Source organism: Furipterus horrens, unplaced genomic scaffold (genome assembly GCF_987537825.1).
Source record: "Furipterus horrens unplaced genomic scaffold, mFurHor1.1.pri manual_scaffold_5, whole genome shotgun sequence".
NCBI lineage: Eukaryota > Metazoa > Chordata > Mammalia > Chiroptera > Furipteridae > Furipterus > Furipterus horrens.
The window spans coordinates 18,402,927-18,422,749 of NW_028327175.1; the positions used below are offsets into that span (position 1 = coordinate 18,402,927).

General features: G+C 33.5%; 1 protein-coding gene across 2 annotated transcripts in view; it reads left to right on the top strand.

Annotated features, from left to right (window-relative positions):
- The window catches only part of LOC150008254 (cadherin-10), a 77,366-nt gene extending 57,980 nt beyond the window's left edge, over nt 1-19,386 (top strand). Inside the window, exons 6-11 of one of the 2 annotated variants that reach the window (XM_090278896.1) lie at nt 1,113-1,366; nt 4,927-5,063; nt 10,049-10,170; nt 13,432-13,540; nt 15,747-15,998; nt 18,340-19,386. In XM_090278896.1, the coding sequence (XP_090135022.1) occupies nt 1,113-1,366; nt 4,927-5,063; nt 10,049-10,170; nt 13,432-13,540; nt 15,747-15,998; nt 18,340-18,830 (1,365 nt within the window). In that variant the 3' untranslated portion in view covers nt 18,831-19,386. The remainder of the gene's footprint in view (nt 1-1,112; nt 1,367-4,926; nt 5,064-10,048; nt 10,171-13,431; nt 13,541-15,746; nt 15,999-18,339) is intronic. The other variant, XM_090278897.1, reaches the window with a different exon arrangement.
- The last annotated feature ends 437 nt before the right edge of the window (nt 19,387-19,823 follow it).

A 19,823-nucleotide genomic window follows, 5' to 3' on the forward strand; every position in this document is an offset into this window, starting at 1 on the left:
AATACAAGAATAAACTCTGTTTCATGTACTCATGACTGTAAACCAACTTTTGCCTCACCCTGCATGTGTGACTGTATTTCTGAGCCACATTAATAAAAATCATCCATAATAAAATTGTTTTCTTAAGGAAAACAGTTAACAGCTAATAATGGCAATATGTCATCACAGTTGGAGGCGCAAGAAGTAGCATAGCATCTATCCAGATGTATGAAGTAATAATTAGAGCTGCTAATAAAAAGAGGAAGCATGGATTGGAAGATAATTTAATTGTTCACATTTTCCCTTCTGTTACATAAATTAAACTTTTCTGCTAACATATGCTTATTGATATGGTTTAGAGGTAACTAATTTTTATATTATAGAGTCAGTGCCATCATTATTAGAAAAAAGTGAGGCAGAGAAAAATTTAGGTCCTGAAGAAGTATCCTGAACACTCTGTGTGTATAAAGTAACCACCGAAGCACTGGCTAATCACAGAACTATCTCGAGATCGTATTGCACAGCCCAAGGTACACAACCCCTTTTAAATAGACACTGATCAACAGAGGGGAAAGCAGTGTTCTTGTTCTTTTCCGTAAGCAACAGAATAGTCGTTCAAGTGGAATCTCATATAACTGGTAAAAGTTTAATTTCATAAGGTCCCAGGAGCCCATTAAACTGAATGGAAATATCATAACATAAACTTTAAAAGATAACTGATTTTTTTCTTAGAAATAATTTAGCAGTGGCCAACACCTCAGCTCATGTACACACACACACACACACACACACACACACATACAAAGAGAGCCCATCAACCCATTTTTTTGTAATGGATCACCATCTCAGGTTTTAAATCCTTTCTAGTTTTTCTGAGATTTAAAGTCTTTCTCTCCTATGTTCTGAAGTACCATACATGCAATATAATGAAGACATAAATTGAATCTTATTGGTATGTTAATATTGTGTTATTATTTTTATTACTTTTATTTTTTATAGTTAACGGACAACTTAGAATTCAACTGGGCCTTAAAAATCATATTATTACTTAGAAAGAACATATAATCTAATTTCCCTCACTTGAATTTAATGTTTTATTATTATTATTTATTTATTTATTTATTTTTATACAGCCACTTGACTATGAGAGCCGAAGACTTTACACCCTGAAAGTAGAAGCAGAAAATACCCATGTGGATCCACGTTTTTATTACCTAGGACCATTTAAAGATACAACGATTGTGAAAATCTCTATAGAAGACGTGGATGAACCTCCTGTTTTTAGCAGGTCCTCCTATCTGTTTGAGGTTCATGAAGATATTGAAGTGGGCACAATTATTGGAACTGTAATGGCAAGGGACCCAGATTCTACTTCTAGCCCCATTAGGTAATTATGGCTATATTTAAGATGCTAAGAAAATTAATTGAAGTAAATATAGATGTCATGAAATTCCACTAAAATATTTAATGTACTGAAAGATAAGGCCTTTCAATAAGGGTCTCTGTCTGGGGGCGGGGCATGCACAAGTTTCATAGTTTGCTTCCGTTCCAATCATGCCCTTAAGCCTGATACTTGCCCTGTATCATCGGCCTGTCTCTTTAAGGTATTTGTTGTTCTGATCCCTGGTATAGATAAAGGACACTATTTTACTACTTCATCTGTACATTTGAAATGTAACTAAGTCACTTTATTTGTGCTTTCAGTTTCTTAAATAATATGTGAGACTGCGAGGAGTATTAACAGTGAAAAAGAATATAATCATCATATTACGGTACTAGAAACTCTCCCATACTTCTGCCATCAAAGAAGAGTGTTTTTTTTTGTTTTGTTTTGTTTGTTTGTTTTTGTTTTGGCTTTATCAGAATGTTATCAGAACATATGATAAAGAGAAGAGTAAATGACAACCTGAAAACATGAAATGTGGTAAACACACACACACACACACACACACACACACACAAAACGTGAAAGACTCAAGGTTTTCACTATGACTTGTATCATTTTAAAGAAATACAGATATCTATACACAATGTTCAGCATCAAAAAAACTGCTCACTTCAAACTGTTTATCTCCCATGTATTTTGAATTTCATTCATTTCCTTAACTCTTAGCAGGCTGATTTGCTTGCCCCTTGTTCCATGTGGATCAGTCGCACTCTTCCCCGCCGTCTCGGGAACCTCTTATTTATGAGCGCTGTGACTCCAGCTCGACTTAAACGTTCTGTAGGTTCTGCAGTATCTTCAGTGAAGCTGTATATTTTATATATTATATGTATATATGTATGTATGTGTATATACATACATATATATATAAATAAATTACTATTTCATTTCTATAACTTTACCTAAATATTTTCTTCTGTTCACATACGGCATCACAGGTTACATATTGGCAGAAGAAACGTGTACGTGGTAACAACATAGGACTCCCATCTGCCGGCCTCACTTCCCATAAACTCCTCTTCCTCAATGCATTTATCTTCATTGAAATTGCTGCATTCTTCAGGATTTTTCCCTTTGAGGCTTTTAAATAACCAATATGCACATTTAATTTTCCCCATTAAATACTTACCCAACATGTTCTTGGCATAGCTCCCAATGGGCTTCAACAGCCTGTGTTCTTGGTTTTAAAATGATATTTTCTTTAAAAAATGAAATATAATATTTTAAAAAAGGGTTTATTTTAAATCTAATAGCATTATTAGTTAGGAAACATGAAGATATTTCTCCACAAAATGAAATACATTCTCATGCTCTTGTAAATTGGTGATGATTTTATGTCAAAATAATGGCTGTGGATTTTTGAAACAAAAAATACAATATTTAGCCCTAGCCAGTGTTGCTTACTTGGTTGGGGTGTGGTTCTGTAAACCAAAAGGTCACTGGTTTAGTTCCTGGTTGGGGCATATACCTGGGTTGTGGGTTTGGTGCAGACAAGAGGTATCTAATTGATATTTCTTCCTCACATCAGCGTTTCTCTCCTTCTTCTTCTCCCTCCCTGCCTGTTTCTCTCAAATCTTATAAGCATGTCCTCAGGTGAGGAATATATATATTACATCCTAATATATATACTATTAATCAGAATGCATGTCTAAGGACCAGCAGAAAATAATCAATTCATGTACACCATATGCAATAGAATTAATAATGTCACTGATTATTAATGACAGAATCTATACCATGAACATTGATGTATACTTGATTTTATGCTACCATGATTTAGAAAATGCAAACGAACATTTCAGAATGTTAACTTAAAATACTATAGAGGTTTAAAAATATTTTTTAAAGATATAAAGTATCTTTTTAATGCAATGTAATTATGGGATGATACTATTGGCATGTTATAAATTGTCAGGTAATAATGAAACACTCCAAGGAGTAAGTAAACTTTATGTTGAGTCTTTCATAAGTAAATGCATTTTGTCAACTTGGCATTAAATTTGTGAATTATTCCAGATATAGAGATACAAGGTTTTGCTTTATTTTTGGATGGTCTTTAAGATGTGTAGTTTGAATACAAAACTGAAATCATATGATGTTAATAGAACTAGAGTTATTAAGAAGTTTTATAACTTTCTGGTATATTCTATTCAGAACTAATTTAAATAAATTTCAATTGATTTCTGTAAATATACAATTTGGAACACTACAGATGATTTTTATGGCATCTTTTCAACTATTTTGTATTACAAATTGGACTTAAAATAATATTTAATTTACCTTTTCTTAAAATAAATACTAGCTGTGACTTGGTAAAAGATATACTATAACTCAGTGTTACTCTTGGTGTTGTTAACTTTGTTTTGCTTTGTTTTTTAATATGGAAAATTAAATATAACTTGGTGCTTATGCTTGCTAACTCAAGAACTATGAAACATTTGTAAGACACTATGTTTGTGAAGTGGCAACAACCAATCAGGGGTATAGCTATTTGATGCCTTGGCTGACAAACCCACAAATAATGGCATTTATCTGAAGTACATCAACTTGATTGATAAACCTGGTGTTTGTCTCTAGAATGATATCCAATACAATATCTTTAATAAATTTTCAGAATAATTTTTAAAACTTATTTATTTATTTTCAGAGAGAGGGGAAGGGAGGGTGAAAGAGAGGGAGAGAAACATTAACATGTGAGAGAAACATCAGTTGGTTGTCTCTCTCACCCTCCCAACCAGGGACCTGGCCTGCAACCCAGGCCTGTGCCCTGACTGGGAATCAAACCGGTGACCTTTTGGTACACAGGCCGGCACTCAATTCACTGAACTACACCAGCCAGGGCTTTTTTTTTTTTTTTTTAATACTTATACTAATAATTTATTTGATACAAATGTATAAAAACTTATATCTCAAACTTTTTTATTTTTAAAACATCTTTAGTTAAAATGTGTACATTTTACAGTGACATTCAGTTAAAAAACTGAAGCTACGTTGGTCTCATACCATGAGGCTAGTAAACACCATTATAAATTGCTGACCTACTACTCTGAGGAAACTAATGTCTCCAATTTTCTGACTAAGAAAAAGACTTTGCCTCTGGGAATGATCTGTTGCATCTGAGCTTATAGTTCCTCATGAGAATTCTCAATTGCTAGGTGGTCAATTGATAATGTAACACATACAATACAAACTGTTTTGTTAAAAATACACCAAACTCAGTTGAATATGGAAATAGATAATGACAATAATAGAACTTAGAAGACTAGAATCTGAATGCAGGACAAATTGACACCTCAAACCTTGAAAAAAAGTGTGTGAGTGTGAGTGTGTGTGTGTGTGTGTGTGTGTGAGATAAATTGATGAAATAGCTGCATTCCAACTCAGTACAATGTACATTCCTGAAATTATTATATATCCTTAGGTATGTGTTTTTGCATTTTACCACTTTATCCTATATACCATCAATAATACTGCCATGCATTTTTCTTGGTCTCCCTGTTCAGGTTTTCCTTGGATCGCCATACTGACCTTGACAGGATCTTTAATATACATTCTGGAAATGGATCTCTTTATATATCAAAGCCACTTGACCGTGAACTCTCTCAATGGCACAATCTTACTGTTATAGCTGCTGAAATCAGTAAGATATATTTTATGTGTATAATACTTAACATATATTTTTATTTTTTTTTATATTAAAAATTTATTTTTATTGCACACATGATTTATATTTTAATCTAAGTTTTTAAAAAGCTTCTCAATGTCTATAATTTTTCAATAGCTTTTATATATGCTGAGTGATAGCTATAAATCTAAATTTTTTAATTAAAATATATAATTGGGAACTAAAGATAGTCTCTGTTGAGAAAATAATATGCATTAGATTTCTTTCATGAACACCAAGAATTAGAATCTGTGCTAGATGCTAGATGCATATCATTTAATTTCGACAACATATATGCAGGTAGAGACTACTAATTTCATCTTACAAATAAGGAATCTAGAGTAATTATAATAATATCTAACAAACACTTTGTGCCAGGTATTAGTCTAAGCATTTAAATTTAATTTTCTCTTAGTACTCTTTTTATTGATCATATTTGACAGAGAAAGAAATAAAGTTCATGGATTTTAGTAATTCTCCCAAAATCACAATGCCAGAAATAGTAAAACTGAGATTTGAAACCGGTCATTTTGTTTCCAGATCAAATACTTAAATCCATACCTAATTTATAAAATTTCATCCAACTAGTAGTGGTCAAAACCAGGATTAAAAACCATACCTGTCTCTCTAATAGCAAAAATTCTTGCCCGGACACAGGATTGGCTACATAGTTGAGGAGCCCATTATAAATTGAAAGAATCAGGTATCTTGTTAAAAATGATTAAGAAACTTAACATGCAACAGCAGCATATTAAAACAATAGCATGAGGCTCTGTACGATTGTAATCAGCTCTGTCCATGTATGCAAACCTGTTCATGGTTTCTGATTCCTGTACTCTGATGGACATGGAGTAGAGCTACTCTGTAACTTCTTAAAAACATTAATTAGGGACTGAACCATTGTGAGAAACTAAGCCAATAGATTCCAGATCTGAATACTAAGCTGAATCCACAAACATGTATCAAGGTCAAGGTATGTGAAGTATCCATTTCAGGATTTGGAAGGCAGAACTTTGGGGCTGAACACCAAGAGTCTTAGAAGTGTAGAACTAGGCTAAACAGACCATCAGCAATAAATTCAAAGCTTCAAGATAAAATAAAAGATTCAGCTTCCTCCTTAAATCTGACTCTGAAATATAAATTAATATGATGATCCAAATGAGCCAATGTTTCCATAGTGAGATATAAATGGCTGTGCCTTTTAAGGCTGACAGAAGGTTTTTGAGTTTTTCTTTTACAGAAAGCTTTTATTTCTATATCTGTCTCCATATCACCATGGGGAGAAGTGCCTGACATGATCCAATCTGGTCATTCCAAAACCACGATTGTTTGTGCTCTCTGTTGATTCAGGATCCTTATTCAAACCAGTGAGCTAGAAATTGCATTTTCCATTTCAAGTAATTTGAGGAATTTAACTTCTAAAGCTAGTTGAAGTAATTATGATTCTGTAAAAAGCTAAGCCAATTATGTTCTTCTGTTTAAAAACTAAACCTATTTCTTGCCCTTAAATGAATCAGTCTATGGAATGCTGCTGGGAATGTCTACCTGTCAAACCATAAGCAGTCAGGGGCCCATTACACTGTTCAGGGGGTTGAAAGGAATGAGGGTAAGAAGGAACCAGCATATAGGAAATTGTTTTTACTAGATTTTAAACACCGGGTTGATGGTAACCGTGTCTACATCAAGCCCTAGGCAGGGCGGATTGACAATGTGTTTCCAGGCCCTGCCTCTAACAGTTTAATTCTACATTCCACAGCAACATGTCATGTCATGTGGCAAGAACGACTGCAGGTAATTATTTAGTGCAGTATACCCTGAATAGCTACTCTGTTTCTTCTTTAGAAAAGCATTTTAAATGCCATGTGAAGAATAAAAAAAAAAAAAAATCTAACATTAGGGTCACGATCAGGGATTGTTGAACACGTCATTGTAGAGACCCTTGAGTTCTTCCACCGCATATAAAATTTTAACTATAATCACTGCAATACATTCTGAGGACAGTGGAGCAAAGTTTATGCTTAAGGACTGACTATCTATACCTAGTTCCTTATTCATGGGAATTCTTGACCTAAGCAGATATAAAAGATGCATCTTTCTAAAGCCTGAGATTCCTAGATAATGGTTTAATGTCCTCTTATGGGAGGTATGGAAAAGCCTGTGGAGACACGGGCACAGATTCATCTTTAGACATAATTTTAAGATTCTTTACTGCTGATACATTCTTGCTACAACAGACTTTGCCTTGATGACTCTGAGAGAGACTCAGGTAGGTGGTAAATACATGCCAGCTACTATTCAGTGTGATGCTTTTTTGGAATGCTTTACGTATTTTTTTTATACATTGGCTGTAGCATGTGCTAGTAAAAAGATCAGTACAGGCACTGTTTTTTGAATAGGTCACTCTAGGCTTGATGCTTTACAAGTACATTTATCCCTGTGGACTTAGCTATTCATTTGAAGAACCTTGAGTTATTTGTCAGGAGGCTGGAGAATCTCTACATTCTATTTATTATTAGAGAAGAGACTGACGTTGCAGGTTTTTGGAGACAAGACTTTTCTCTCTCTCTCTCTCTCAATGCTGTTACATAGTTAGAAAGTGAATTCCTCCCCACAAGAGAGTTATTTTATGTCAAGAATTTATATTGAAAGAAAACATGTTGCTTATGTCCACTAACTATATAAGCAGATTAAAGAGCATGTTCTAGAAAATATGGAAGAATCACACCTTCCCACTCTTCTCCAAGTAACTTTAGATAGTTGAGGGTTCATGTGTTCAAACAGTGTGCCTCTGGGTGTGAGCAAATGGTCTAGAAATAGGAGAGGTAGGAGAATTGTGAAAAGTATTTTCTCTCTCCACCCTTCCCCATACATGCCCTTCTTCAGACCCACATGAATAGTAGGAAGGCTAGTTAACAGGTGTTTATTGTGTGCATGATTTCTGTGGAGAAAGAACATACACTCTTAAGTAACATAAGGAAATGAAGAAGATACAACTGTGATAACTGTGATGATAAATTTGATCTTGATAACAAAAAATCAACATATATTGGGTCGTCGTCGGCAGCCGTCTGTCTCGAGAGACGATGGTGTAGCTTCTTAAGAGTCTATCTGCACCGCCGAGAATGGCTGTGCAGTCCGACTCGGGAGTGACACGGTATCTGTCTCCTCCCGTGTTGAATCGACATCTTGCGATGACACTGGAGTGTCCTCTCCAGTGAAGCTGAAGCTACAGAGCCTGGGCAGGGTGATATGGAGGGTCTGCTGTTGCCCATGCAGCAGACCCCCACTCTCTTCGCAGCTGAAGGGTCCAAGGGAAAGACGGAGTCAATACAGCTTGGCTTCAGGTGCGCCGCAGGAGTTGCCGGTGTTGACTACAATGTCAAACCGCCTTAGGGACTCCGGCTCCGGATTTTCTGTCGGGGTTTACTCCCTTAGCCTTTCCCCTGAAGAGGTATGCCGCAAGGCAGCAGAGGTTTTTTGGAGTCAGAGTTTTCCTTCTCTGAGATATATTGGGTACTTACCAACAAATTGATACTTTGATGAGAAGCTTTCATGCATTAACTCATCTACGCTTTCAAATAACTCTGTAAGAAATTTTATTTTGATTCCTGTTGCATGAACTGAAGCATTAAAGAGATGGAGTAAATTGACCCAAATCATACAGTGGATGAGTGGTGGACCTGGAGATCGAAGCAGCAATCTCTTTGACTCCAGGGTCTGAACTCTTGAATCACCTGACACATTAAGAAGTGAAAAATATCCAGCAATAGATTAGCAAGTAGGAAATCAAAACCTGAGAACTGAATACATGTGGGTTAAGAAGGCTGAGGAAAGACTGAAGTGTTAAAGAGGACAGGCATTTGAAAGTTTCTCTTGAAACGAGGAAGGAAATGTAAATACACTTCATAGTGGGTTTAGAATTCTGCCTGCTTGCCTTCATAATACTTCAGCCATGTCAATGTCCCTGATGAGTATTAAGTTCTTGTACAGTATTTTTAAAAAGTACACATATCTTTATTTTAGTAACATAATTATGTAGAGAAAAAGAAGAAGAAATAATTTTTTTGAATTGTTACAGACTCCCTATTTGCATGATGAATATAACCAGAATTTAAAATGTTAAAACACTCTCTTATATATGTACAAGTATGTAGAAAAATCTGTAGTGGAGATAATGTAATTATGATTAATACGATGTTGTCTTACAAGTCTACCTAGACATTTCTATTTTAAAATTCCATTTACCAGTGGAAACAATTTTTAAATGCATATTTTTACGTGAAACGCTTGACTAGCAAAAAAATCATAATTGTTCTATTTATATGTTATTAGAGAGCTAATTTTGTTATACAGAATTTTGCTTGGATTGTTGAAATAGTACCAGTAACAATTATGTTAATGAAATATATTTCATTGTACATATTTATAATTTGTAAAATTAGTAACTATATATTAAAATTTCCAAAAGAAGAGTTGAGAATAGCTTTTGAAATGCATTTCAGTGATAAGAGTAGTCAGAGGGTATGTTGTAACATAACAACTACCACTTAGGAGCTAATGACCTCAGGCAAGTTACTAATTTATTAAAAACAGCTTCTCCATCCAATGAAATAAAAAAAGATTAATTAATGTAATAATGTATAATAAAGCTTTATTAAATATTTGTTTTTGCTTTATATTTATTTGGACCGTAAGGACACAAATATAATATGAACTCAATTACACTGGATTGTGCTTTTAAAAATACTTTGCAAAATAATAATAGTACTCTTGAGCCCAATGACTGAATTCATGACTACTTAATTAGGCTCTTAGTAATTGTCTTTATTGCATTTGCTCATTCTGTTAGTAGAATTGCCATGGTGCTTATTTGTGTGTGAGCACTTAATATCCACAGGTGCTTATGTAAGTAAATCTGGTATAAACTGTGTCTCCCTACATTTTTCCTTTCTTTTTTCTAGATAATCCCAAAGAGATGACTCGTGTGGCTGTTTTTGTGAGGATTTTGGATGTTAATGACAATGCCCCACAATTTGCTGTGTTCTATGACACTTTTGTATGTGAAAATGCCAGACCAGGGCAGGTGAGTACTCATGGTTAAATATTTTCTTTTCTCAATCTTGAGAAGAATGAGAAAATAAAGATAAAAACACTCATATAAAGTCCCAGTAATACAATTAAAAGCAAATAAACACATGCTGATTTTTTAGGGTTGAAGATGTTATAAATAATGCTATAACAAATTTCATATGTTTTTAAATATATTTCTAATTTATATGATTTTATTGTTGTCACAAAGTTGAAGTGTGAGAATAACTTTAATTTTTAAACTGTCCAAGACAAAAACAAATAAACAAACAAACAAAAAAGGACAACCCTCAGTGTGCCATTAGATAAAGATTGATATCTGATAGATGGGGAATAAAAATTAGGGAAAACACAGACAGATATGTAAGATCAACAAAACATTCCATCAGCATTTCAATGTATTCAAACAGGGTTTGGAAGTGTGGCCTCAGAATTTGCCCCTCACATTTATACATGCATTTTATCATTACAGCAACACATAAAATGTTTAACGACTTCGTTTTCTTCCTTTCAAACATTCTTTCTCCATCAGCTTTGTTTATAACTCTTTAAGTCTTTTCCTCAGTGGATTCATTTTGTTGCTTGAAAAGCTCCAGCGTATATAAGAAATGCTCTTAATTAGTTTGAGTGCTATCTTCACAGAAGGAAGCTGCCTGTTACAAATAATAATTGGGAATCAAATTTGATTTACTAAAGAAAGAAGAGCCATCAAAAAACGTTATGGTATTTTGACATCATTTGATGCTCTTTATAAACATCAATGTCATTGTTACATTTTTATGTAAATTACATTGTGGAATAACTTCATATTCTTCTGCAGATTGTAACAGGAATTCAATAGCCTGTCTACTGTTTGAAATGGTAAAATTGTTGCAATAGGATTATTATTTTGTATTTGAAAAGACTGTGGAAATGTTTACTTTGGAATATTTAAGTGACTTAGCTACTTACGACCTACTTTTTAATAAAACAGTGTGTGTCCTGAAAATACCATTCCAAATAGTCCTCTGCTTGCCAGGCTCAGCATGATATAAGTTGAAGCTTTTTCTCAAAAAGATAAAATACCCACTTGGCAACTGCTGCATACATTGATTCTTCAATGGGAATTTTATTTGATTTTCAAGAGATATCTTTTCAAAGCATTTGAATCATTATAAATATTGATTTCCAACTGTATTTAAAATATACAAAATAAGGGATTGTGTTTATTTTCCTTATTTCTTTTTTTAAATTTCTTTTTAAAACTTTATCTGGCTCAGTAAGTTCATAAGTTTAGACTTTTAAACACAACTTGGCATATTGAAGGAAAATATCGTCAAATAAAAGATGATTTTAATAAAACGTAGTTAGCCTATTTTTAGAAATGTGATAGGAAAAACATGATTACTAAATTTTGTCTAATTGGCTACATGTGCAGTAATAGTCTCTCATGGCAGTTATTTTTATTAAAATCAGTTTGCTAAATGTCATTTTGGTCTCACAGGCTGAAAAATGATAGTTAAACTAAACTGTTATATACCCAGTGATAGAATTCTAGGTTCTGACATCCTAGCAGGAAAAATCTAAGTGGTTATTTGGTAAAGTCCTCCTTACCTGATCCTTTTTGGAAATTCATTTGCTAACAATGTCTTTCTTCAACCACGGACTGAGAGCTTTGTTAGGACTTCTGGGTGTGCTTTAGTTATTTTTAGAGTATTTCAGTCCATCCAATATTCATTTGGGGTGGGGACAAAATGAGAAGACAGAAATAAAGCTAACTGCCACCCTCAATTCCTTTCTTGCCTAAGGGTAGGAGACTCTCCACCTGGGAAATGATACAATTTACAATTGATGTAATATTCATCTTTTCTTCTGGTCTCTGAACTAGGCCACTTGACTCTCCATTTTTTCCCATCTCAGAGAGAAGGTAGGGGAGATGAAAGGATCTGCTCTTTTTCTTTTCTTCCATTTTCCCGTACACAGGCCCCACTCTTTCAGTCAGTAAAACATATCCTAATAATTTTTCATCTCTGTGGGAAGGATATAGCATTTCATTCTCACGGATTTCCCAGGGAGTCTCCCCAGGGAAGAGTACGGCTTACATGTAGCCATCCATAGTACCTAAACTCCAGGGCCTTTTCAAACCCAAAATAACGTGTACATATTTTCCTTAAAACAGTGTTTAATTACTTCCCTAACAACTGAAAAGTGTCTCTTTAACAGAATAAAGAGAATTTATCATCAACAGAAACTATTAGTCTTCCTATATTAAAACTTAGTGACCAGTTTTCTAACATTTAAGCATCTGAAAATCCATTCATCATCCTACATACTGTTATACAATAGTATGATCACTATAATACCCTTCAAGCTGATTTAAATTTGACCACTTAAATAGGTATCAGTACCTATATGTAACCACTTTGGAAGCTATTTTGCCAAATTAAAATATGCAAAAAACTATACAGAATGTTATAAGTTATAGACAATGTGGATATGTATGAGAAAAAGCATATAGTTATATTACATATATGTATAATATTAATCATATAACCTGTTCAAAGCAATTATCTGATTATAGAATAAGGTGTTAAATTGTCTAATTTGTTAGTAGGTAGCTTCTTATATTGTCGCTTATCTCAAATAAATCAAAGAGTTGACTGATAAAATAATCATTCCATATAGTATGAATATGTTTAATTTAAAAATATATAATTTTATTGACAGTGCAAATGAACTATTTCTATTAAAGTAGATGATAAAATGTTTGCTTTTTCTTCCTTTAAATGTTATGTATAATGTTGTCTATAGAACCTCTACCTATTTTGCATAGTTTTTGCTTTACTTTTGATGAGGAGAAAAACTATAAGCAAAATAATTTTCTATTTTGTTCCTAACTCTCCCATATCAATGTTTAGATATATATGGAATAACCTACTCACTTCAAACCTGTATCTGAATGAATAATATTGCCAGGAATATACTACCATTTGTTATTTTGAAAGAATGAATAATATTTAAGAAAAACTGAGAGAGAGAGAAGAGACAAAAAATAGAGACAGAGTAACAGAGAGAATTAGAAGGAAAAAGATAGGGTCTGTGTTAAAAGCAGTAATAATAAATAAGATGGAATAATTCCAATAAAGATAAATGCATGAGAAAAAAGTCAATTTCTTTAAAAAAGTTTTAGAAAAAAACGATGTCAAAAAATTACATATTATAAAGCAGATTACACCCAGGGAAGTTTGCTAAATATGCATTTTTCTCTTTTCTGCAGCTAATACAGACTATAAGTGCAGTAGACAAAGATGACCCTTTAGGTGGACAAAAATTTTTCTTCAGTTTAGCTGCTGTCAATCCAAACTTCACAGTACAGGACAATGAAGGTAAATTGTAGAACATGTTCATTATGATTTAAGGTGCCATACAAGAAATTTCCCCAAAGTAACAAATACCATACACATGATGTATTAATTTATTGATCTATATTATAACATTGTTTTCTTCATCAGATATTTAATGAGATACTATGAGAATTTCTTGATTGATAGTTTACTTTCTTAAATTTCAAAATAATAAAATATGTGAAAGAAGTCTCTATGTGGGTCCTAATTAAAAGATTGAATCTTGAGAACATCAGAAAGGCTGGAAATAATAATTCCCTTCACAAAATTCATAGGACACAGGAAGAGAAGTGGAAAGAAGTAATATATTAGCTTGTGATGGGATTAAGCAATAAAGATTGCAGTAGGGCAGGGTGGAGGTAAGAAGAGGGCATGAGCAGGATAAATGGTAATGGAAAAATACAATAAAAATAAACCATTTTAAAAAGTGCAGTTGCAAGGGCAAGATACAATGCTCTCTTGAGTAATGCATGGATTTTATGTCTCTGTAATAAAAAATACCAAAATCATATTTTTTTAAATTCACAAGAAAGGTCAAAACATATTTTGGAAGGAAAGGATAAGCAATGGTTACTATTTTTAAAATGCTTGACAGCTTTTTCTTTGGAGAATATATATGGTAATTAGTCCAGTCTAAACAAAAGTATGTAATTAAAGCTTTACTTTCTTTCACAAGTTTATGTTAATTATATCAACTAGTTTTTATTAAAATCATACCTGTTTTAGAGCAATGGGAGATGCAGCTATTCTTCAAATAAATCTAATTACATTGGCACATTTACAATACCATCAAAATAGTGTATTTATGCTTGCAAACCTCAGGATGGCTTTCAGTATATCAGAAAATAGTTTAAACTATTACTTATGATATTTGATATAGTAGAAATTTTGCACAAATCTGTTTGCTAAATCTGACTTTTTTGTAATGTTTTAAGTTTTCCATCTCTCTGGACAACTAAAACACCTGTGATTGGAAAAATTAATATACAATTGCCATTTAAAATACAAAAGAGCCAATTACATCTGCATATCATAAAAACAATGCCCTTCATTTAATTGCTGAATTTGGCAACATAAACATAGAACTTAGACTAGATATCCTTAGCATTTAATTGATGATGTTATAATTTTTTTCTAATTGAAAAGACCAAAATTATAAAATTATCAGGATTTCACTTTATTTTAAAGGTCTGTTATGTATCTATTTTGCTAATGTATTCTCATAGCTTATTTAGCTAATGAATGTAGTGAAATTTAACTTCTCAATAATAATTTCAAAAAGGATTGTTTTTAGTTGAACCACTATACCTAAAAAAAAAAATCTTGTTCTTTCTGTCCTATTTGATTTAGTTATTGGCTAACTCACTACCTTCCTTATATGGACATTTTAAGCAGTCATGTGGTATTGACTAAACTAGACTAAATGCATTGGACAAACCTAGTAGGAAATGATTATCCAAGTATATATTGACTTTATTATTATAATACACATTGGGTATATAGGGCTAGAAGACATTTTTTTTTTTTTAAATTAATCCCCTTTCCCCCATTCATGGATACTGGGTGAGTTATCAGATAAAGAAATATCAGTAGCAATATACGTGGTAGTGGGATGCTTGCCTTTATTAAATCCCTGCTTTTTCCTGCATGATGTGACACTCCACATCAGTTGTCTTTGACTTATACCAATACTTTGAGTTATACATTATATTCATCTTAATATGTGGAAATCAAGAAATATTAAGTAATGTGCTCATTGTTCATATTTTAGCATTTATGAAGTTTTTGACTACATCATTGGTTTTAAAAGTACAAGTATCCTGAAAATTTACCCAAACTATATATAAAAAACATTTAGTGGGTAAACATAATATCTGTTTCTGAAAACAATATGCTATTATCTGTGCAGTCTTGATAAATGATTCACTTACAAAAAATTACCGTTTTGAAAACATCTGTGAATTAGTTGAAAATCTAATGTATACACAGTCATAATATTAGATTGCTCAAACTCTGTAATTTATCTGATCTATATTGTAACCGCACTGTATGCATTCTATACGAAAATTGGTGTTAGCTTTATAGTTTGCATAAATCTCGCTTTATTTTCATGTCAAAACCACGGTGATCAGGATGAGACAAAAGTACTGTTCTAAGTCATTTGTGACATTTAAAAAAATTATTTTAGATAATACTGCCAGAATCTTAACCAGAAAAAACGGATTCAATAGACATGAAATCAGCAGCTACCTCCTGCCTGTGGTGATATCGGACAACGATTACCCGATCCAGAGCAGCACCGGCACGCTGACCATCCGCGTGTGCGCGTGCGACGGCGAGGGCAACATGCAGTCCTGCAGCGCCGAAGCCCTGCTCCTCCCCGCCGGCCTCAGCACCGGGGCCCTGGTCGCCATTCTCCTCTGCATCGTTATCCTCCTGGGTAAGACGCGTCAGAGAAAACGGGAGCAGTGCTTAGAGTGCGTACTCTAGTGTACCTGGAAATAAGAAATGTAGCTATTAAAATACCCCCCCCAAACTTAACCCCAACATTTAAGATAGGCATAAGTAAACGATGGGAGGCTGAGATATTAAAATATTGTATCGGATCAGGGTTATTACCTTCCTTTTTTAAATAATGAAAATGAAAATTAGAGATATTCAACAACATTTTCTAACATTACACAATTTCTGAGCATTTGAATCAAGGTAAGTCACTGTATATATATTTTTCAGTAAATCTAAAAAGTTTATTTGCCCATTCTTTTATGGTTGGATGGAGGCCTCACTATCTTACCTCTTTACTGAAATAATGTTCAAATAGCCCTTTAGTACCCGGTTCATTTGTCCCTGAAATAATGACACTGGATTTTATAACCTAGAACAAATTGCTTTTTAACTGCTTCTGAATTAAGAATCAGGTTAAATTTACTCTGTAGTTGAACTATCTTAGAATTATGTAAGTATTCCTATGACCCTAATCAAAAAGCGCTGCATCTGATGCTTTAAGAAGCAGTGAAATGAACTAGGGTTTTGGAGCCAAACTTACTACATTTTATTATCTTCATTATTAGAAGTTGTTGTTGTTGTTCGTTTTGCTGAGTAAGATCATTTGGTTGATAAACAATCCAAGGTTTAAAATCTTTACATTGTAAGTTTATATGTGTATATGAATAAATTTAGATAAAATAAAATGTCATATTTTCTCCAAAACTTGAAGAATAAACTTTTTTTTTTTCTCTAGGAAGAGTCTTATTCTATTTTTTTAGTCACTTTGAAGGTCAAGAATATTTATCAATAGATTAAAACTTTCTTTTCTGTTGAATTATAAAGAACTCTCCTATTTGCCCTCTTATATAAGCTTGAAGGCCAGTAGTCTGACCATTCTATGTTAACATAAAATAAAACATAACTTAACATCACTTCTATAATAATATAATTATTTTCGTCAGTTTGGGCTGCTATAATACAGCTCTGCAGGATGGGAAGACCAAAATCAAGGAACTGGAGGTTTCTGTGTTTGGTTAAAGGCATACTTCCTACCTTGCAGGTGACTATCTTTTGTTTGTGTCTTCGCAAGGCAGAAAGCAATGGTCTCTCCTGTGTCTTGTAAGAGCACTGATCCCATTTATGAGGATTCCACCCTTTCATCCCAGTTACCTCCAAAAGACCCCACCTCCAAATCTCATCACATTGAGGAATTAGGCTTTAACATATGAATTTGGTACACATTTAGTTTATTATAATAATAAATCTCACATTCTTTAAATGTTGGTTCTAAAGAAGCTAAATAAATTATATATATATGTGTGTGTGTGTGTGTGTGTGTGTGTGTGTGTGTGTGTATGGTAAGACATGTACCCTCCCTTTCCTCATCTAATTGATTCATCTCTGTTTCTTTAAATCATTTTAAAGGATCATGACCAAAATGAGGTTGGAAAACTACTATAACCAGACAGAATTTAATATTATCTTTCTCTTATCTTTTATGCAAGATCATTATTATGGTTAAATTTATTATTATTATTGATACCTGTCCCTGAATTTGGGAAATGTCCTTGAAGTGATACACATTTCTACTTTGGGAGCTACACTCAAGATGAATCTAGTCAACATGGTTTTTGTAGTTAATTCAGTGTATTAATTTGAATTCTTGCCTTGTCATCATCTGACCCAGCAATTATTTTTCATTTCATATGTGATATATATTTCCATGGAAAAACTCATATATTTCTAGTAATTTAAGCCTTATTTTAACAATGTAAGAAAAAAAATCTATGCAATCTATCAGTAAAGCTAATTAACAGAAACCAATATTCCGTATCTTGTGAAGAATGCTGCCTTTTAAATATTGTATAAGGATGTAAAAGATGTAGTCATATTTTTGCCCTTCTTAATTGTTTTATTTGAAGCTGAATTCAATTTGTGTCATTTTTAAAATATAACTTTTATGTAACTGTTTAATGCAAAGTATAAATAATGTCTGTACAATCAGAAATTATCTTTAACCGGTTCTTAGAAAAATAGATAAAATAAGCCACTGGAGTTGAGAAATATCCCACATTTCTCTAAAACTAAGTTAGATACCTTGCTTTCAAACTCTCCCCATTTTAGCTAAATCCTTCAGCACCCCCTCTCTCCCGCCAAACTGATCTAAGTACAAAATTAATCTTCAAGTCTAACCTGTCCTGGAAAACTATTACTTAAACTCCTCTGTAATACTTCCACTCATCATTTACATAGTGTTGTAGATGGATCTCTAATGTGTCTTTCTTTTTTTCAAGTTATAGTAGTCCTGTTTGCAGCTCTGAAAAGACAGCGAAAAAAAGAGCCTCTGATCTTGTCTAAAGAAGACATCAGAGACAACATTGTGAGCTATAACGACGAGGGTGGTGGCGAGGAGGACACCCAGGCCTTTGATATCGGCACCCTGAGGAATCCCGCAGCTATCGAGGAAAAGAAGCTGCGGCGAGATATTATTCCGGAAACTTTATTTATACCCCGGAGGACTCCTACGGCTCCAGATAACACGGATGTCCGGGATTTCATTAATGAAAGGCTGAAAGAGCACGATCTCGACCCCACCGCACCTCCCTACGACTCACTGGCAACCTATGCCTACGAAGGAAATGATTCCATTGCGGAATCGCTGAGTTCTTTAGAATCAGGTACTACTGACGGCGACCAAAACTATGATTACCTCCGGGAATGGGGCCCTCGGTTCAATAAGCTGGCTGAAATGTATGGTGGCGGGGAAAGTGACAAAGACTCTTAACCTATGATATATGTTATGTTTAAGCAAGAGGAAGTAACTTGACCAATCCCCATCTCCACTCTACGATATTTGACATTGAGGAGAATTTTCCGGCCACTCAGCACAATTTTTTCCCATTTACTTTTAAATTTGTTCCTTAATCACATTAATTCTTTCCTGTAGGATGTCTCATGGAATATACGGCATTTTATTTAATCACTTCCAAGAGCCAAAGCTATGGAAATTCAGTGTTGTCCATTTTAGAAATAAAAGATAATTCCAGAAACATGAACAGGATAGTTCTCCCTTAAGCAACCTCACAAACAAGCCGCTTCTGTTAGATACATGTCCTGCCCTTGCAAATGAAGCTTTTAAAAAAAGATAAATAAAATTTTTAAGGTATATCCTGTTCTGTACATTAAATTTAAAAAAATGTACATGTGATGTTAGTAGGTGTGATATGCAACCTGGTATACAAAACGTTTGTGCAATTTCATTTCATCAAATTCTATCTGCTGATGTTTTATATTTATATTTTTGTATTTATTTTTAAAAAATAAACCAGTTTTTACAACTACCTTGTCTCTAGCTTTTTTTCTTCTACTCTTTTACCCAACGAAGAACAGCTTTACCATGGACTAAATATCTTCGTACACCATTACCTGGGGTCTATGAAAGCACACACTGTGATTGTAATTATGGCCGAGAGTGCTAACAAAATTGATACAATTGAGGTGAAGCTTATTTTTCCATGCATTTTATTATGCTGTGACATGTGAACGACTCATCATATTAGAAGTGATAGTCATTTATATGCCACTTAAAAGGTTACCATTTAAGCAAATTTAAAACATGACCATCCTTATGCTAAATATCCCAAAACACCAGCAATGCAGTTACTTCATTTTGTTCATATTTACTAAAGTAATGTCTGAAAAAGTAGAACATTTACTTATTTTTGTATAACACTTTTGCTACTGAGGTTTATAGGCAATAGAGTTCAGACAGATTATC